This window comes from Bacillus rossius, chromosome 3, assembly GCF_032445375.1.
Source record: "Bacillus rossius redtenbacheri isolate Brsri chromosome 3, Brsri_v3, whole genome shotgun sequence".
Taxonomy (NCBI): domain Eukaryota; kingdom Metazoa; phylum Arthropoda; class Insecta; order Phasmatodea; family Bacillidae; genus Bacillus; species Bacillus rossius.
This window is the reverse complement of record NC_086332.1, coordinates 71,327,982-71,350,168: the sequence shown is the minus strand read 5'-3', so window position 1 is coordinate 71,350,168 and position 22,187 is coordinate 71,327,982. Positions and strand designations below refer to the sequence as shown.

Genomic DNA, 22,187 nt, shown 5'->3' with positions numbered 1-22,187 from the left:
CTTGTAATCTACCAGGTCGAGATACTATTTGTTCATGATGTGCTGCCAACCAACTAAAGAATGAACATGTTCTCCCTTGCCAGGTTCACTTGCATGTTTTAATTGTTTTTTGCAACAGTTCATTGCAAAATTGTTCTGGCAAGACTTTAACGTGTCTGGCACTTTTAATTTAGATTTCAGTAATCCTGAATGGCGTAACAAAGGAATTGAGTGCGATTACCGGACGGATAGTGGATTTTTAACTGTTGAGAATTTGATTTTATAGGGCACGGCAGCACTATTAAAAATTCCACTAGATTTACGAATTGTTCAACGAAAAATGAACCTCGATTTAAAAAGGTTCTTGCTTAATTCCAAATAACTGGAAATTCTTATAAACTACGCCATATTCACTTCCGAGTTATTCGTTACGATGACTGCGTGTGAAGGAAGAAAAATGTGTTTTCTGTGGAACTGATTTTTGTTAGTAACTCCAAGATGATTCTTGAAAGCTTATGTTCTAAATTAGTGAAGGTATCCTAAGTTCATGAAGATCACTGGATAATTTGTAACCAGTAATCTGGTTAAATATAAGGTGGACATGTTATAACAATGTATGGTCAGTGGCGTAATGTGACCGTCTGGCTGTGTCTCCAAACTGTAATCTTTTTTTTATTCATATACAATTACATATATTTGTAAGTTTTACATTAACGTGGAAATAAATATATCTTTAAAAGATTTGTGCATTGGGAATGCATGACTTGATGTAAGTTTTTGGACATACGCCATTGCTAAGAACTTTTTCTGTTGAAGAAAAATTAATAAATAAAATAAATAAATAAAAATACCCAAAAAAGACAAAAAACACACAAAATTAAGCAAACAATTGCTGTTGTCAACAAGGATATTAACACCACAAAATATTCCGAAACAGGAATATGGTCAACAAACAAAGAAAAACAAAGAAAAATGTACTAAGAGAACGAAAAAAAAAAAACCACAAATGATGACAACACAAAAATATTGAACCCAAAATAATTCAGCACAACAGTTGAAATGAGATAAAAACCCGACAAAACAAAAAGACAAACAAACACAATAGTTTTACCAAAACAGAAACAAGCGACGTTTCGGGAACTGCTATCTGCTCCCGTCCTCAGGCAGAGACGCACATGGTACGGAAACACAGGTGCGACTGTCGTTGAATTATTTTGGGTTCAATATTTTTGTGTTGTCATCATTTGTGGGGTTTTTTTTTCGTTCTCTTAGTACATTTTTCTTTGTTTTTCTTTGTTTGTTGACCATATTCCTGTTTCGGAATATTTTGTGGTGTTCATATCCTTGTTGACAACAGCAATTGTTTGCTTAATTTTGTGTGTTTTTGTTTGTTTTTTTGGGTATTTTTATTTATTTATTTTATTTATTAGTTTTTCTTCAACAGAAAAAGTTCTTAGCAATGGCGTATGTCCAAAAACTTACATCAAGTCAACAAATATATCACTACAAAATAGTGTTCGCTGTGATATTTGGTTCGGAATCTTTCCCGGGAAACTGTGCTACTGTCCCAGTATCTCAATATTTAAAGTTATTTGTAAACTGTTCCCTGAATAGTTTAAGCATGATAAAATTTATAAACATAATAAAATTAAATAGAGTCCAATAATTTAATATTCGAGTGTCTTTTCGAAATTAAAAAAAAAATGTGTTCGATTAAAACATCGAATAAAATATAAAGTTTTGCGCCGATTATCGTAAGAAATATTCAGTATTAATTCAAATAATGTATTTAATAATGGCAAAAGTGTTGTAGAAAGATGCAATAGGTATATTTGATGGCAACTGGAGTGTCGAGTGCAAGTCCAGCACCAGGCCACTGCGGTGCGCAGGCGTGGTGCCTCTGGTCTGCTTCCCGCCCATGGAGGATCCCGAGCCGCAGGAGGCCTCCTACACCCTCTACCCAGTGGGCATGGTGTGCTCGCTGGTCTTCCTCGCCGCCACGCTGCTGACCTACGCCCTCGTGCCCGACCTGCGCAACCTGCACGGCCTCTGCCTCATGTCGTACGTGAGCAGCCTGTTCGTCGCCTACGTGCTGCTCGCCGTGGCGCAGTTGTCCGTCTTCGTGCGCGAGACGAAGCCCTGCCTCGCGGTCGGTGAGTACGGCTGCATTGCTGTCTGTCTGTCTGTCTGTCTGTCTGTCTGTCTGTCCGTGGCCGTCGTCGTGTGCCGAAGTATATCCTGCACAACCAGCACGGTTTTAATGCTCTTGGTACACTGCGATTAGTGGGAGTAATGTCGTGAACGCGATGGAAGTCAAGGAACGGGAAATGTGTAAAAGAAAACCGTTGTGCTGCCATCTGTGGCGGATGGCACGAACCAAAGTTCGCAAAGACAAAGTAAAACTTTTCAGTATTAACTGTTCAGTGAATTTTAACAAGATGGGCAGTGTTCTAATATAATTTCTTGTCGACAATCCGGTTCAAAACCCTCTTCATTTTTTTTTTTCGGAGCCGTTTCACTATACAGTTAAATATTTTGCTTTGCTTATCAAAAGATTCTATAGTCGACGTAGCTGCTCCGGCAGTGAATTATAGCGGTGGGTGAAGAAACTACGTGTGATTTGCGTTCAGAACTGCAGTTTAAAACACTATTTGTGTACATTTATCACCCGCGGCATTATTTTAAAGAATTCTGCGTTAAATGTCGTGTTCGAGTTTCGTATTTTAAGTGTATTTGCAACATGAGAACGCATGAATTTGCTCGTTGCCGAGGTCAGATGTTTACACATCACTGGCGAGTACTGAAAGACTGGCTCACATTTGTTAAGGTAATTAATAAGTATACAAGATGGAAGAAAGGGAGGGGAGAGTATCTTGCACAGCCCGCACGGCTTGTGGGTGGTTGGTGAGTATCAGAGGCGCAGGAAATATATAGCACTTGCTGTGACTTTGAGAAAAAAAAATTTCACGAAGCAGTTCAAAACACTCAACGTTGGTAGACAGGCCAGTGTCCAGAATTCCCCTTTTAAGAACCTTGCTCCAAGAAAGACACTATGAAATCCTTTTTCTCTTTCAAGTTATTTGACACCCAAAATGACATGTTTTGACGTAGATCTTGAGATCCATTATGACTCGATTTATTAATACATACCCCCTCCAAAAGGTCTCAAAACGTTTAAGACGAAACGTCTCCAGAATCGACGATGGAGGAAACGTCTTTAGAAAAAGTCTTACGATTAAGACATTTATCTTAAGAAAACTGATGCAGAATAGCCACTCACAAAAGCAATAATTAACGATACGAAAAATCTAACTCTACTAAAGAATAATTGCGCAGAACTGATCCATGAGTTGTGTCGAAAACAACATATCGCCCCGGCAACCCTTTACCTCAAACATTATTGTATAATACCTAACTAGCCTCGTAAAAATTTAAAACATATTTTGGTAATTTGTGTATAAACAGAATTTCAGCCAATTAAAAACTCTAGAAACCATTTGAATCTCAATATGCGGGACCCCTCTAAGGGAAATTGCCCCAGCAATTTTTTAACTGAAATTACTAATAAACTTTATGAATATTATTCGTCATTATTTTGAAAGACATTTAAAACCCGCTATGTTTAATTTATTTGTAACGTGTGTTTGTGTGTTTGCTGCCTCTGGAATCAGTGGACTAGGGTAGTAGAGTCAAACAGAGACGAACTACGGAGAAACTAATTTTTGAACGAACTATGCAACAAAAAAAAAAGGAAGGGAAACGGTGTGTTGAAAATGGCCTAACGCAGTTGACAAGCTCTGCAACATTATTGTTGTGTTTTAGCTGCTTATGGATGGCTAAACTTAGTGCTAGTTAGCTAGGTAACAGGGCAATACTGTAAAGTTTTGTTTAAGGGATAAATCTGCATTTCTATAAACGCAGTGAGTTCACTGTCTTACCAGTAACCACCATTGTTGTTGACTGGTAGGTGACGCCTAGTCACTTATTCAATCTGTAGTGAACTGACACTATTAAGACCTATTTTAAAAGAAACGTTTAATATTTTTTTTACCAAAATCAACAAACTATTTCAATATATTTTAATATTCCGAAATTGACTACAAACTGAACTTAAAAACAAGACGAGCACTCGTCATCCCAGTAATTCTTAGAAAAGGATTAGGTTTGCCTACCACTGGTTTTTAGTAATTGGAACCCATAAAATTAAACTGGTTCAGAGAAACGTTAACAGTGTTATACATTCTAACCTGAAAAAAATATTTTCGTTCAATGATACTTTTGTTTGATTTTGTAGACTATTTAGAGTATATGTTGAGTATAACCAACAGCGTACAAGTTACACTATAAAATAATGAAACCTATTTATTTATTGTGGGTCAGAAGCCAACTGAATTTAGTAACCTACATTTGCAAGTCCTTATTGAGATATTTTGTAAAGAGTCACATTCTAGTGTATATATGTACACAACCTGTCTAGTAGTAAAGAATTCATATTTCCGATTTGTAAGCCAAGAGAGGCCTAGTATCATATTAAATCTTATATGTCACACTGATTTTATTTATATATGTATGTACTTGCGCAGCTGTAACATCTTTATTTTTTGTTTTAAGTTATATGAATAAATTAATGAAAATAAAAAATATATTAATTATTTAATAAAATTATTTATAAATCTTTACAAATTACATGCACGTAAGATAAGTTCAGTAAAAAAAACTATACCCAAGAATAACGAAAATTTATTACAAGTAAAATAAAATATAAACTAGACCAACAAATCACAAGAGAATATAAAATTAATCAATATTAGCACATAAAAAAGACACGATTCAACGTGTAAGGTATAAAAATTGTAATTTAAACAGGATTTTCAAAAGTTGACTTGATTCTATATTTTTAACGATATTTCAGAATACCTTGTAACAAAATTTGATCAAAAATTACCAAGACATAAAAATCCTAAAAAATTCAAATACATTTCTAACAATAATTCATATAAATTTACACGCATGTTTAGTCGCACGTCTACTGAACCATTGTTAAACCTGAGCATGGGAATTCAACAAGTATCGGAATAATGATTTCTTAAACACCAAAAGGGAAATTTTAAGTATGGTTGTTTCGGGTAGTTCATTCTAGGCACGTACAGTACTTGTGCATGCAATTTGTTTTAGCTATGTTTTACAATGACACGGAAACGGAGACGGATCTCACGCAACAGGGTTCCTACAACGGCACGCAGATGGAGACGGACCCGCACGTATTAGCTCGGCGATGCTGAGTTCTTCCGTTTACGTTGCTCCGTGCGACCAATAGAAACCAAGTATTTGGGTGCGGTGATAGCAATTTTTTTTTTATGTTCTGGATACGTTAAAAATTGTTTCATGAACAAGAATATCTAGTATTACTTTGTGGTTTATTTTAATTATAAATGTAGATTCTGCCAATGCTATAATCTTGAAGCATAATATACCTATATTTTTAACTAAATTGATTTTTTCTAACCTTGGAATGCAATCTCATCGGTTGCCGTTTGTAGAAGCGTCAGACGCGATAGTGAACTGTCCTGGTAGATGCGTCTCCGTTTCCGCGCAGTTGTAGGACGGGCCTCAAAGAAAATCTCCATACGAGTTTTTCCGCCGCACCTACGCCAACGTGCCATGCGGAATTCCACGAGGCCTCGCGCCTGCCATTGGCCGAGCCGCGAGCTTGGACACACCTCTCGTCTGTGGTCGCCAGCGGCCAACCACGAGGCTGTAAACAGGAAGCGGCACAGCGCTGCTCTCCGCGTGACCGCCGCGGCTGTCACGGCTGTCACGCCACCTCACTTGGCCTGCCGAGGCGATTACGTAGTTTGGTATTTACCGTGCTTTGCGGTTTGCTATCGGGGTTTTGATAGGAAACCAAGTCAAGGCCTTTTCATTTCGCCTCATTCAAATGTTCAGCTCCTCCTGTGTTAACCAGTGTCGGAAACAAGATTCAAATGTTGTGGAAACCTAACGGTTTTCGGTGAAATTCATCATCATAATTATGGTTGCATCTGGTTTTTAATATAACCTTAGTTTTGAAAGTTACGCAAGAGTAGCACCAAAAACTGTAAAATAATATTTTTTTTCCATAAAAATTTAATTGACATCGCAGGTTAGATGAAACTACGGTAGATTTTTTTGTCATACCTCCAGCCCTTTTTTTACTCCTAGGCATTATGGGTTGGGGAATGACATCCATAACACCTCCTATAGGTAGGACCGTCACTAATGTTTCCTCCAGTATAACCCTTATGTAAAGCAAGACTAAATTTTTAGTTAATTGCTAACTTTGGTACATAATTTTTAATTTCACTTTATTACTCAACTAATTGTAAAAAAATACTAGATTTAAAAAGTGCGAAGTGCCCAAAACAATATCTGATTAAGGTTTTATTTTTTTTTACCTTGTTTTACTATTCTGTGACTGTTTAATGAGTAAAGTTGGACAAGATAACAAACTTCAATAGGCTGTCAAAAATGTGTGCATTGTTTTGTATTTTTATACATCTGAATCAACTCACAGTGTTAACGGGTATGATGAAGTAAGTTGAGAAAGAACGGTGGGAAACCATGCAAAACTAAATGACGCACTGTACATCCACACATCGGGATGTGAAGACCAGGCGGTTGCCACGTCTGCATGGTTACATGGTAACCGGGTAAATAAGTTTTTGTTTAGATCATAGTCAGCGTCGTTGGTTAGACGCTCAAAACATTTGCTGGAGTGCAATGTTTGCATTTGGAACCAGTTTTAAATTACTGTATTTTTATACTTACTAACCATAATCAGACGTGGTCGAGCACCAATTTATCAAGGTTTTGGGTGTGACTATATGGCGAGGTAAAAATGTGACTTTATCTACGTCACAGCATGCTGTCTCCTGACAATTCCTAGCTCCATGGTTAAGATCATGTCTCAATTAAAAGAGCGCTATTGGGATAGAGAGTCGCTCTTTCTGCATCATTACGCAAGAAATATGTCGTGCTCTTTCGTGCTCTTCGACTAATTTTATTTATTTTTTTCATTTGGGACAATGCACTCTCGCATTGATAAACAAACAAGACATGCGCAGATAGCAGAACATGTATGTGAAATTTTTAATGAACTTTATATAGGCCTACAGAAAAAAAAAAAAAGAAGAAAATCATGATGCCACATTATCTAGCTTAAAATTCCAAGCAGCATATGAAGATCAAAATTGATTAACGTTAATTCGATAAACATTGTTAATATCAATAAAAACACTAACTTAATTTAATCACTTACAGTTTTTTTATTGTGCCTTTCGCGGACTTCCCATGTGTTAAAATTCATTGCAAATTTATCAAGTTCAAAGTTAATGCATATAAAAATAATAAATTATTTTGCATTTTAATGCCGGGTTTACAACTTACACAAGACACGCAAGGACTCAAGAAACACAAGACGCAAAAAAAAGTGAAATAACGTCGTTTTCAAATACCACTCGTTTAGAATCTACGCAAGACGCATTATAAAATAATCATAAGCAGTAGTAGGTACATAAAGCAAGGATCTGCCGTTCATAAGCATCACGTTTTATCTAAAAATTTCACGTTTTGAAAAAAGCACTTGAAGGTCATCAGATAGCAAAAAATGCGTAACTATTAAAGCATCATCATTTGAAAAATTTTCTGGGGGAGGAACATCGGACCAGCCGTTTTTGCGAACGGGGAGGGAGGATCCCCCAAAACAGACCTATAAAAATGTATTTTGTTATAGTTTTAATTTGGTCCCTCTTCTCCTACAAATTCTGGCTACGTCCATGGTTATTGACGGGGGTGTGTCGAAAATGAAACCAAGACAGGATTGGGGATACAGCTTTCACCATATTGAAAAATACTTTTGTTTAATTTATTTTCGTAAGAACGTACCTATAGATATACTGGGAATATTGAAATTGCCTGTCGCAGCGATTTGATTGACCTCACTTCTGCTAGCGCATGTTCCATCTGGATTATTCCAATATATTTGTAAAAATATGATTTGTTTAAAAAAAAACTGTTTCGCTGTTTTATTGCGTACCAGTCAAATAATAGTACCTACCCTTGCGTACTACGACTGCTTTATCGTGATAATATGATACACAATGCGCTATTATGGTACAAATACCATGGCAATGGTACGTCTTAACAGACACTTCAGCACATTAGAGCGCTCTAGCGGTCAGAGCAGAACTAGGTGCTGCTGAATACCCACTCTGCTCAATAGGTACCGCTAATAGTCACAATGTACAACAGCCCCTTTCGTTTCAACAAGGAAGGACACAATTTGAGGATATTCACTTCTTGATGAGTCTTGGTGTATTAGGAGTTTACCTTTAGGGTGTTTGTTCACCCCTTAAAAATATAATGCGCACTGGCCAGCCAATTCTGCCAAAAAAATCATTTCAACATTTAAGAACAATTAATATGATAGTTAAGTTTTACTTGCCTCCCAGAAGTTCGTTTCGATTCTTACCGACGGTTATTTTTTTATAATTAAAAAATAATAAATTCAACATTTACAAAATATTTAATTTAATTATAATCATATTTTAGTAACTACGGGAATTTTTTACTTATTAGATTTACTTGATATTTAATTTACAGTAACAATAATTCAATAATCACAAGAGACATTAGAATTTTTATTTATATTATTATACCTATTATCACTTTATATTTGAAATATTGAATTATTACAGTAATTTAAATATCGCATAATATCTAAGAAATAAAAAAAATTAAACACTAAATTTACATTCGCATTTAATAAAAAAAAAATAACGGTTATGCTGGAGTTTCAATAGCGCGACGGCGACGTGCGACAGAAAAATATTGCGTCATTGTAAATACGCGGTTTTTACCCGCGCGACAACAAAAAAAAAAATAAACGGGTGTATATAAAAATTATCTTGCTGTTACATACGTACGCATCAAACATACAAAAGCCATCAATGCTTGCAAGTTTTTTTTTTAATAGGTATGTTTGAGAGAGAAATTTGTTTAACTCCAATTTAACATCCAATTGTAAAAATCACTGTGCGTAGAAACATTTCAGAGGTTTCACAGAAACATTTAGTATACAAAACGTTAAAACTGCAAAAATAATAATAATAATAATAATAATAATAATAATAATAATAATAATAATAATAATAATAATAATAATAATAATAATACCAATGCACCAGTTCAACAATATTTCGAGAAATAACAAAATTCTGGCACGTGTTTCATTAACGCTGCGACCGCGACGCGATGGAAATAGAAAATATTTCAATTCGGGAATTCTGTCGCGTCCCCCAGTTTGTTCACGCTGACGCCATAGATGTGTCGAACGTTGATTGGATGGAAATCTTCGCGTCACTACCTAATTTTTAAGGCGGAATTACGAAAGCCCTTCGCCTCCGTCCGTCAATCTTTCCGTCAATCTTTCGTCTGTCAATGTCACGCATCTGGCCAAAGTAATTTACAACTTGACTCCATCCATCCGTCAGGATATTTTTTTTCCAAATGAGTATTGCCAACAATCCGTGTTTTTCTCTCGGAGAATTATATATATGTTGTAGGCCTATGCTATTTATGTCGTTTTTATTTACGTATTTTGTTTGCATTTCCTAAAGAACAATTCAGAGTCGTGATTAAAATACAAACTCCACGGGCCTGTGTCCTGGTAACAATTGTCTGCCGCGGCCAAAACAATAGCTATTATCCATCCGCCCGCTCGTCAAAATTTAGAGCATGCCATGCTTTTGACGGATGGACGGATGGAATTTATCGGGCCATCCGATTGGCTGCAGGGCACGTGACCGACGGACGGATGACGGGCTATCCGCCGCCTGAGGTGCTCCCTTCTGGGCCTCGGGGTTAGCCGATGCCCTGTGCTGGTGTTAAGCCACGTCCAGACGATGCGATTTTTCGTGCAACTTGCGCTGTGCGCTGCGCGCATGCAATAGCGCATGGCAAGCGCAAGCAGCCTGTGTGTCGAGCGCATGCGCGTTTACCTGGAAATCAGTAGCGCGTCTGGTAGCGCACGTGTTCCCGTTGTCAGTGGGTATCATCGGCCATTTCCGTGCGCTACGCCGTGTTTGTCTACACAAGTTTGCATGTGTTTGTGGTTGACGAGAGTTGTCAGAGTTCAGTTGATTGATACTGTGACTGTGCATAGTGTATAACATAATGTCAGATAGCCAGGAAAGCACATTGCAGTTCATAGAAGACTACCGTAAACATGAACTCCTGTGGAACACTAGCTTAAAAGAATACAAAAACAAACAACTTCGAAGGGATGCCATCATTGAACTAGGACGAAAGTATGGACTAAATGAAAAAGCTGTGAAAAATAAGATCAAAAGCTTACGTTGTTATATTAGCAAGGAGCATGATAAAGTCCGTAGTGCAAAATGTGGCATGTCAGCGAATGCAAAGGAAGTGCCGTCATGGTTCGCATACAAATCACTGTTGTTTTTGAAAGACACGGCCGTACCATTTCAGACTGTGGACAGCATTGATGACAGCACCAACAATGATGACAACAATGAGATGAATGTAAGTATAATGTAATGTATTTGCGTTGTGATACCTGGTATTATATTTTTGATTGCTGAAAAATATGTATATATACACTGTTACATTGCATCTACCACATGATGTGAGAATGTTTCTATGTTAAGGACTCTTTTGTCTACTGAGCTGTAATAGGGGACTCAAAGTTGCAATTAACTATTTCTCAATGTATCTAATTTAAAGATAACTATCAAACAAAAAGTATCCCACTTGTACTGTCCTGTCTGTAAATGTATTGCCGTACAAAATATATTTAAATACTCAATAATCATACTTCATTTGTAAATATAACTTACCGATTGGTATTTCACAAAACTAAACGAGCAACATCGTGTATCATTGTATCGCAAAATTTTTATAGGAAATGTTACACATAATTCGCTCCGGGAATGATAAAAATTATCGTCAGTAATTGTACATCCAGAATTTATCTACTGTAAGTATCTTTGATTACTAATTAAATACAGAAAGCGGTTATCAGAGCCCTTAATATTCAATTCAGATATATTTCATTACCTTATAGTCTCATTTCTGTTCTTTGTTTAAAGAATGTTTATACGTATATCACTATAGATTAAAACATGAATACAAGACGATCTGCTGAAACATTACACATCACACATTACACATTACAAATACTGGTGTTGCCAAGGAACAGAACCCACTCTTGACATAAAGTATTCACGAAATTCGATCCTTATGTCGTGAGCCCTCGCAGAAGGCTTACGTGCCCTAGTCTGCAGGGGCAAAATACCAGTATCAGATGCTACTGTTTGCCTCCACAAACCATCAATAACATTGCCGGTACTAGCATCCTCACTATCCAGGGATCCGCATGGCGCATACAACGTCCGGGAAGACTTCTGTTTTCGCAGAAAATTATGCAGATACAACAAAGTACAACGTCTGCAACGTTTGAAATATTTTTCATTTCTATTGGTTTCCTAAAAATTCTGAAAACTGATGCCAGCAAACCGAAAGCATTCTCAACAGTACGACGTGCCCTAGACAGTCGGTAATTAAACACTCTGTTCGGATATCCCTTACCCAGTTCCACCGGAAATGGTTTCTTTATGTGTTCATGTAAAGGGAATGCATCATCTGCGACAAGTACGAAAGGGACGTCTAAATTTCTGCCACGTAAAGGTCTCGGATTTGGCAAACTCATTCTTTTGCCGAATAGTTTCTTTGCGAATTCCGAATACTTGAACACGCCACCGTCTGAAATTTTCCCTTGGCATCCTACATTGCAATATATAAAGTTATAGTCTGCATCCACAACTCCTAACAGTACTATACTATAGCATCCTTTGTAGTTGTAGTAGTCGGTTGCACTACCTTCTGGACACTGTATCACAACGTGCTTTCCGTCAACAGCACCACAGCAGTTAGGATGGTTCCATTTTGCTTCAAAGGTACTCGCAATTTCATTCCACTCTTCTTCACTTGATGGCATCTGAAATAAATGTATAATATGTATGCTATAGACGTATACATATTGCCTATATATTAGTAATACTAGTTAAAATTATACATAGCAGCAAATTTCTGCATGAATGTGTTGTGTTTATGCTAGGTTCCTGAAGTAAACCAAGACACGCATGCAGAGGACGATGTGCTTCATACTTCTCATCTCGAATCTCCGATAGAGGGAACGTGTGCAGTTGTCAACACTACGAGTTCCAGAATTAACAAACGAAAGAGTTCGGTGACCAGAGAGGAAGAAGCATTCAAGATCATGAAAAGTGTGTGTGCAAACATGAAAATAAACGATGTGCATGCTTCCTTTGCAGACTTTGTTGCTCACAAGATACGGAACCTACCATCCACTCAATTACAAAACATTGCTCACAACCGTATCACTAACATTCTCTTTGAGATCGAGTCCCAGGATGTTGTTCAATCAGTCGTCTCTCCATTCCAACCACTAAATTACCTGCCAAGCACAAGTTCCACGGGTTCTTCATCGTCAGAGCAATATATCGAGCTGCGTTTGCCTAATCATGATGAAGCCGTTTATGGTTTCGGCAACAGCAGTGGTAGCAATGTGGTTGTGCCTGAGTAATGTGTTCATAAATGTATTGAATGCATCCCGGTATTCTTATATTTTGTATCCCTACTTTCGTTTCATATAAAGTGTATTGTATTTAACATCGTTACATTGTTGTCTCGGTTTCATTCACCGAATGAATATATCAATAACTAATGTATTTCATTGTATTTTTAATGACTTACCTTTATGTACTCCCTCAAAACATGTATGATGACCTTAACAGTTTCTGGTATAATGACACTGATGCTCTGCACTGACACTTTAAACAAATATTTCAGGCTGTGGTAAGAATCACCCGTGGCGAGAAATCTCAGTGTCAGAAGAAGTCGCGTTTCTGCAGGAATCGCTTCTCGCATTACGGTGTCTTGCTTGCAGATCAATGGTCTCACTTTTTCTAACAGTACGTCAAAGTCCTGTCGCGACATTCGCGTAAAGTTACTAAACAGCACTTCTCCGTCCCATTCAAGCTCTCGCAACATGTTATTTTGTCTGCTTTTAAAGAACTCTTTTTGCCATAATCTTCTTCTTTTTCTTGAACGAGACACTACTACATATGCAGCACAAACTGCAGCAACCACCGCACTATCGATGGACATTATTTCAACTACACACCTTGCGTCCAGCGCAGCGTGTAGACAGGAGCGTGCATTGCGTCTTCACGCATGTCCGTCTTGCATTTTCATCGTGCAATATTGCATGCGCTAGAGGCGATAGCGCACAGCGCAAGTTGCACGAAAAATCGCATCGTCTGGACAAACCTTTAGGACCTTGGGTCCACTATGGCGATGGTGATAACCAAGTTGCAGTGGGGGTGCGTCGTTTGTCCTAAAAGTGTTTTGCCTAAAAGTTATGACAAACGACTTTAAGCCAAACGCTTTTAAGACAAACGACTTTAGGTCAAACGACATTAGGACAAACGCTTTTAGGACAAACGACTTTAGGACAAACGACTTTAGAACAAACATTAGGACAAATTACATTGGGACAAACGTCGGGAATTGACCTTTAGGACAAACGATTTTAGAACAAACGACGTGTACTTGCAGTCAGTAATGGATGCACGGTGATACTTCACTAAACAATAGTTCAAACTTCAAAGCCTAAAAAAATTGTGAGCTGTCGCGGTATTGTGACTCCAGCCATTAACAGTAGGTCATGTGCACAAGATTTAACCGCTTGATTTCCGAACCTGCTAATTTACATTACAACAACGCATGTTGTGTTCATGGAAGAGAGGTCGTGCATAGCTCGATTGTAGCTATAGGTGCGCGTATAAGGGAAACGATTAGGCCTAGATAGTTATATTTTGAAGAAAGACTACATCCGTTGTGCGACTTCCTTAACGTTTAAACCAGGTTTTTCGTTTTTTTTATCTATTTACCAAAAAAAATCGTAATTTTATGGACACGAAAACTACCATAATTTTAAACAAACTTTCAGACTGATACATAAAATATATTAATGAAAAATCTCGCTAGAGGTTGCGAATGGGCCAAATCTGACCAAATGAGTAGAAATGAGAAAGCTTTTTGAAAAACAGAAAATTTCTATAACTCCCTTAATATGACAAACAGCGCATTCGAAGTTACTATATATCTCATTTTAGTAACACCAAAAAATTGGTCAAAATAAATTTTTCTTGCGACCAACTATTTCTGAATGGGGTGGAAATAACAGAACAAAAATGTATAACTCTCATATTAGGTGAACTATCAAATCTGTGACAAATTATTGAAAATCTTCTAAATATTATCTAAAACCTTTGTCCGAAACAATTCTTGTTAAGACGTACCATTACTGCAAGGGATTAAAAAAACAAGGGGTAAAATACAAAAAAAAAGCATGAATGCCGTACTATGTATGTATATGTATATAATATATGCACATATATACATACATACACACACACACTATCGCATCTGTTCTTATTTATTTTAAACATTCACAATATTGTTTAAAACTATTGTCAAACACAAATTTTGGTTTCAGCAATCATTACTGCAAGGGGTGAAAAGGACAAGGATTAAAGGACAAAAAATATATATCACCTTCAGTAGGAGTACTATCAAATTCACTAAAATTTATTGTAAAAATCCTAAACATTATTTAAAACTTTTGTTTGAATCAATTTTTGATGAGACGAAATATTACTACTGCAAGGGGTTGAAAAAACCGGTAGTAAAAAAAATTGAAACTTCCTTACTATGAACACATTCGTTCAAACCTTCTAAATATTATCTTAAACAATGTCCCAAAAAAAATTACGGCCACTTATTAGTCCAATGGATGAAATTTAGGGTTTGAAGGTACAAAAAAAAATCACAACAAACCTTAGTACGCATAGTATGAAATTCGTTTTAAGTTATTTAATGCTAGATGCTTTGAATTTTAAACCATTTAAAACATTTTCGCTGTATGGTGTTTAAGAAATTTTCAATCGCTCATTTTGGATTATTGTAGAACATATAGGATGTTATAATTATTAAGGTCTCATAATTTCCAGCAGTTCTTAGAATGACCCAAAAATGTCCGGAAAGTTCAAGAAGAAACTGTCACTGCTTCGAAATCTACCCACGTCTGTAAGATGTGCCAGAAGGGAATTTTTATTTATGTAACAGACGCTTGGCGTAACAGCCGATGAAAACAGTGTAAGAGATGTCATTTCAGCGGGAGTTGGAAAATTTTTTGTATTTATCCACCATAAATTGTGGAAAATTTCTCAGGGAATTACTGCTTAAAAAAAGATCATCCCAATTAATTCCAAACGTAACTAGTGTTTAATGTAAATAAAATAAGTTGCAAGTTGCATAGGTTATACATAATAGCTCAGTAAAACTTTTACATAATATATAATAACCTTTTTTTATGTATATATTGAACAGATTTTTAGGGAAGTGCGGCATATGCAATTGTAGGAGGGAGGTGGGGGGGGGGAATGGAGGAGAATATATATATCCCTCCCCCCACCACCCAAAATTCTAAAACACATATCATACCCACCAACAAATGGCAAACCGGTTAGTTCGTTTGTTTACGTTCCGGATGGACAAACGAGAAACATTTTGTACCCTCAAGCATTGCAATAAAAGGTTGTTAATATGTAGGTTGTAGGGTTTTGGTTATTTTGGTTGTAGATTTTAATCTAAATAAAATCTACTGTATAACTACGTGAGAATTATAAAAACGTTTCCCTATCCAACTAAGGCCCGTTATACAATTACACGGAAACGGAGACGGATCATGTAAACGGAGACGGATCATGTAAACGGAGAACGATCTCACGGAACAGAGTTTCTGCAGCAGCACGCAGACGGAGACTGACCCGTACGGATTAGCTCGCCAATGTTGAGCTCTTCCGTTTACGTTTTCCCGTGCGAAAACTTAGCTATGATATTAGCTATGATATTAGCCACCTTTTTTTTTTGTTCTAAATACGTTAAAAACTTTTTTGAGCACAAGAAAATATTGCGTTCTATTAGCACTTTGCGGTTTATTTTTATGCTATGAGCTCGAACCGTAGTGTATTTTTTTTTTTTAATTTTATTTCGTAACCTTGAAATGCTCTGTCATTGCGGGTTAGTTATTACGTTTCCGTGCATTGTGGAAGCAGAGCGACAGTGAAATGTTCCGTTACCGCGCATGCGCTCCGCCGGGCGTTGCGAGACCAGCTGTCTGCCGGGATTCTGGGGGAGCTGCGGCCCTCGCGTCTGTTTCGCCCAGCCGCTTATCTCGTCCCTTATCACTGGCCGGCATGCAACCGCCCTCGCGACGCAGATGTCAAGGACACAGGCCATTATCCGTGGATTAGCGAGCTGGTGGCGTAGTACGATGTGTTTACGTCGCGCGTGAAGCCCGTGTTTGTTTACGTGTGGAAGTTACATTACTAAGGGGAGTTAGGCCCTGCCGTCGTGGAATTTTTCCATCGTTATGGCATGATTCCAATTTTGAACTAATTATCCCAATTTTTGGCATGTTAAGGAATAAGTCATATCTTCCACACCTTATGTGCCTTTTTGCAACCACATATTTACCAACAGGCTCTTGGGGTGGTATTCGTATACGTATATATATATATATATATATGTGTGTGTGTGTGTGTGTGTGTGTGTGTGTAGGTGTGTGTGTGCGTGTGTGAATGTTCAATGCCAACAGTCGAGGTCAAAGTTATGGTGAACAAAAAAATTATACTAACATGTCATCAGCGCACTCTAGCAGACGAAAACAAGATGGTGGCCTCCAGCGGATGAAGACAAGACGTCATACCAGCTGACGATATATACCTTGGTATTGGTGGTGGGAGGTCAGTCTGTAGGTGGCTTCCGTGGAGGAAGGATCTGTTTTTTTTTGTTTTTTTGCTCTTACCGGTTTCGAACCAAGGACGGGAATCGATCTAATCAATCAGTATATTAATAAGTTATTTTTTTAATGAATATTGTCCTTTTTTTCATTAAAATCGGATAATAAATAAAAAAAATTCAAGACGGCGCCCGTAACGATAATTGCAACAGTTACGTCTTAATATAATATGGCGGTTCTGTCTCGAATAGGTGATGCTATTATTACTTAAAATATTTTAAAAAAATTACAAGTCCGAATATGCATGTTATTTTTATATATACCTTATTTAATTCTCAGTCTTATAAATGTCTCGAGAGGTCGGAGCTTCGATGGTTCGAATCACAGCGCTTCCAATGTATTTTGCATAAAAAATTAAATTTAATATGTCGATAAGGACCATAATAGCTCTGGTAGGTAATGGAACATCGACCTTATGTGATGAGACAGAGCGACGCTGGCACTCTCTAAGAACAAACAGCAGAAACAAATGGCGGCCTCCAGTGGAACAGAAAAAATCAATATGGCGGCCTTGACGAAACTCTCATCATTAGTGAGTGGGATGCTCTATTTAAAGATAGCGGATCCAATATGGCCACCGGGGTCAAGGTCAAAGGTCAAGGAAATCCAAGATGGCCGCCGAGATGTAAGATCAATCGGTCACTGACCCGGCACCGGCACCACAGCTTTAAAGCCTGGCGCAGGAGGAACCAAAACATACTATTAATATCATAATTATTGATGAATTAACGAACACTTTATAGGATCTTATCCAACACGCTTGTTAGCCTAAATGAAAATAGGGGATGGTTTTCTTTCTCTTAGGGTTTAAGTTAATTATGGGCACATACGTTCATAAACAATACTTGTTTATTTGTCTCGCTTGGTAAAATATTTGTTAGTTACAATTTCTCAAAGTAGGATTATAAGTTGTTGATAATCAATTAACATAATAAAAGGTGAATCGGTAGCAATTTAAAGTCGTACAATTAAATTAGCACAATTATTATTACTGTGGATTAGTTCCATGAGCATACTTATTAGTGTAATATTATGAACATATAAATAAACTACATTAAAGCAACACCAATTCTCTTGTATTCTTTTGATTTTATGTAACTAGATTTTCAAATTAAATCTTGTTACGATTGAAAGTCCATTTATTCTTTTTAGTACCATGACAACCTAGTTATTTTTATTTATTTATTGTTTTGCAAATTACGTGCCTAAGGTAAAATATCAAATATTATTCATAAGTTACATGATTTTAGAATAAACATCTGAACTTGTATAACATTTCAAGTATTTGATTAATGGACAGTAACTTGTTTATCTTTTCCCGATATGCTTACTTTGATTGTAAAATGGGTTGGATGGTTTTCTGTTAGCACTTTATGTATAGGGGGTATGGAATAACGAATTATTTCACCTCTTCTGCTATATAAATAACCATGCCCACTTTTAAACCAATGGGTATAACAGAAGGTATGGCGGAAATTCGGTATCGTGTAGGTAGGCTTAATCAATGTTGTTCTACCAAAAAAAATGTGCATGGACTTGAGAAGTACACAGTAATCGAAGGCTTCCTGTGTCTCCATTGACCCAACTATTTGTTTGTCTGTGATATTTTACCCCAGAGTCGTTCCAGTAAGTGCATTTGTTATGAAAACATTTGTCGAGGATTAAGTGAGAGACAATAAATGATTTCAAATGGAAGGTTTAAGGTATATTTCTAAGAAAAAACTGCCTATTGTTACCGTTATCATGGTGAGACGTCCGGAAGTTTTTTTTTGAAAAACAGGAACTTCGCTATAACTCACTAATTAAAATATTTTGTATCTGTATGAAGATATTACATCTCGTAAGAGCAATACCAAATCATTTTTCATAATATATGTTTAATATGACCAATTATAACTGCAAGGAGTAGATAAAAAAGGGGTTAAAGGACAAATAAATTCATAACTTTCTTCACAATTAAATCTGTTACTATTTATTCTCAATTTTCAAATAGTATCCAAAACTTTCTTCTATATCAATTTTTGATAAGACGAACCATTACTGCGAGGAATATTAAAAAAGGGGGATTGGAATAAAAAAAATTACTTAGGTACTCTGTACACTATCGAATCCATTCTTATTTATTTTTAACTTTTTGAATATCATATTAAACTTTTGTTGAAAATAACTTATGTTTCGACCAATTATTACTGAAAGGTATAGAAATAAGGGTTGAAAAATGAAAAATAAAAAATTTCAATATTCTCAAATCCCTTACATTTTATTGCAAAAATACTCAAACACTACAAAAACATTTTTGAACTTTTTTTGATGACACAAACGATTACTGCTGGAGGTTGAAATAACAAAATGGTTTTAAAAAATTCAAAATTCCTTTCTACTGTACGTAGCCAACACTATCAAATTCGTTCAAACTTATTGTTAACCTTCTAAACATTTATTTTTTCTTCCTTTATTTTAAAATTTTCTTTTACTGTGTAGTTAAATCTGAACATTTTATTAAACTGATTTTTACGCTACCTTCATCTAAAGCTGAAGCAGAGTAATATTCCGACACAATAATACAAAGAGCAGTTTTTTCAGTTATTCACTATCTACCTGAAAGGTTTTTTGATCATTTTGTAAAGGCACATTGCATTTCAACAAGTAGTTGATCTATATTAACCGTTTTATAGAGACTAGGTTATGGTAGTTAACTTGGAAAACAATAATTTCAAATCAACGGTTGATTAGGTTAGGTTAGCTACATTAAAAATTTAGTGAAATTATTTATGAATTTAGGTTATCAACATTAATTAACTAGGTTAAACTGTTTCTTACGTTATATTAGCAATAATAATTGTAAAACATTTAGTAGAGCTAATTTAAAAACAGTTTAATTTATTTTATCCCATTATTTTGGAAAATAATTATATTAGTAAATCGTTATAAATAATAATACATTATGTTTTAACGTTCAACCAGCGAGTTATTACTTTCATTTAACTCAAGAGACACAATTTGAGGTGTACTAGAATGTGTGCATCTTTGTGGTCACAAAACACCTGTATTTCCAGATGTGATTCAAGAATATTAAAACAAAATAAAATGCCTAATCTTAACATACATACACACCACGAATGTAGTGCTATGTACTCACAAAATCTTGCTACTACAAATAGCCTTGGATTCCGAGTTTTCAGTGCTTTGTGTGAAAAGTAGCATAATTTTTAACGAACGTTACCAGTCGGCAAGGTTCGTGTATGCTCGTGTATTTTCGGCTGCCGTAAGTACGTGTTTCGTCAAGCCGGAAGTACGTCAAACAAGCTAATGCTTGAGCATGTTGTCTTCATGAAGCTCGTCTTGTTGTCAGACTATGAAACATGGAGATGTAAATCACCGTCTTTAAAAACAAGACCGTCTTCGCCGAGACTGACTCAAGGCGGTGCTCAAGACACGACTATGAATATCAGCCTCAGTCCTTTTTACGATTAAATAATAAACAGGTTAATTTTAAGTACGTCACATTCAACAAACATCATGAACCTCTACTCTCTATACTGTCCACGGTAACACTAAACAATCTCTATGTTATCCTAAATTATGTTTAAAACGTATTTCTACAATTTACCAAACCAACAGACGTCTATATAAGTACATAATCCTAATATATGTACATCCAGAATCCAGAATCAAAACCCGATGGTCCTGGTATCAGCACTCGGTCGCGCGACGTGACGCATGTTCACAATACACGCGGTCGAGAATTCCCCAGCACGCCGATGCAAGTCTGCCTCCGCCGTATCAGCGCCGGCCAAGGATCCCGGGGACCGCTTCCTCAATCCGGCGCGGGCCAGGGAGGGATGCGAGCAACTTCCCGTCGAGGCGACAGCAGGGGAACCGGCGCCTCAGTCGCGAACATGTGCGCTTCGCTCGTGCTGGTGGCGTGGCTGCTGGCGCGCGAAGGAGGCGCCCTGGACGGCTCGTGCGACGGGGTCGCGGGCGCCTGCACGCGGCGCTGCTGCGCGCCGGACGAGCTCTTGGACGCCGAAGGCCTCTGCGCCCGCGTCTCTTGGGACGTCGTCTTCCTGCCGCCGCTGCGCCGGTGGCCCGATCTCGCCGAGGCGCCGGCCACGCCCTTGGCCACCGTCCACGGGGACCCGTGCGCCGCGGGCAAGTTCCTCCTGGAGCCCGACGTCAACCCCAACGACACCTTCTACCTGCTGGAGGACGGCCGCCTGTACGCGCCGCACGTCGAGCCAGAGCCCCTGAACACGTCGTCCTTCTGCGTGGAGCCGTCTGGCGCCGGCGGGGCGGGACTGGCGGCCTACTTCTGCTTCCCCGAGGAGGAGGAGTACGGGCAGGAGGAGGTGCGGTACGTGACCAAGCCCGTCCCCGTGGTGTACCCGGTGACGATGCTGGTGTCGCTGCCCTTCCTGCTGGCCACGTGCCTGGTGTACTGGCTCGTGCCCAGCCTCGGCACCCTGCACGGCCGCGTGCTCAGGTGCTACGTGGGCGCGCTCTTCTGCGGCTACCTGCTGCTGGCGCTCGTGCAGCTCCAGGTGCACCGCATCGGCTCCGCGGGCTGCGTCGCCACTGGTGAGCCTGCCCAACCTCGCTGTCCTGTGCCGTGCAACTTGCCTCGCATTCTGCACTTATCAACTACTGTTGTCCTTTCGAGAGTGTTCGTAAACAACTGCTTGTTCGTAAAAAACATCATGTGATTGGTCAACTTTGGTCATTGGTACAACTTTTCAAAACTTTGAAACTTGATATAAGTTTCATGACACAAGACTATACTAGTATTCTAAAACTTTTTTTTTTTGCTGCAAAACTTTGGTCAACTCGTTGTCCAAGCCCTAGTACCCAGATGCCAATCTCCTAAATAAAATATGTGATGCGTGGCAAAGGCCCAAATACAGTTGCATCAAGACTGGTTTCTTAAATCTTTGGTGGCAGAAAAATCTATTGGGCCAAAATATTTTTCAAGTTTGTAACAAACTTACTATAGTCTCCAAACGACAAGCTTTCTCGAGGCAATCTTGAATGTAGGCTTCCATGGAAAATTCAATTCAAGCTTATTGCAAACTTGTTGTTTAAACGTTGTTCACCATCAAACTTGAATCAGTCTTGGTATGGCAAGTTGGGACAGCATATCTATTCGCAATCTTTACTTAAGTGGAAATGCTATAAAATAAAAACATACCTTCCTCTGGTACAA

The 22,187-nt window shown here is 37.8% G+C and overlaps 1 protein-coding gene and 1 long non-coding RNA gene across 3 annotated transcripts in view; both read left to right on the top strand.

Annotated features, from left to right (window-relative positions):
• LOC134530883 (G-protein coupled receptor Mth2-like) overlaps positions 1–22,187 on the top strand; it is a 224,832-nt gene that overhangs the window by 16,537 nt on the left and 186,108 nt on the right. Inside the window, exon 2 of one of the 2 annotated variants that reach the window (XM_063366160.1) lies at positions 1,869–2,132. In XM_063366160.1, coding sequence (XP_063222230.1) covers positions 1,869–2,132 — 264 coding nt within the window. Of the gene's footprint in view, positions 1–1,868; positions 2,133–20,583; positions 21,566–22,187 lie in introns of those variants that run through there. The other variant, XM_063366159.1, reaches the window with a different exon arrangement.
• Positions 2,139–12,729, top strand: LOC134530884 (uncharacterized). The gene is made up of 2 exons (XR_010074890.1): positions 2,139–10,560; positions 12,155–12,729. It is a non-coding gene; the product is annotated as an uncharacterized LOC134530884 (long non-coding RNA).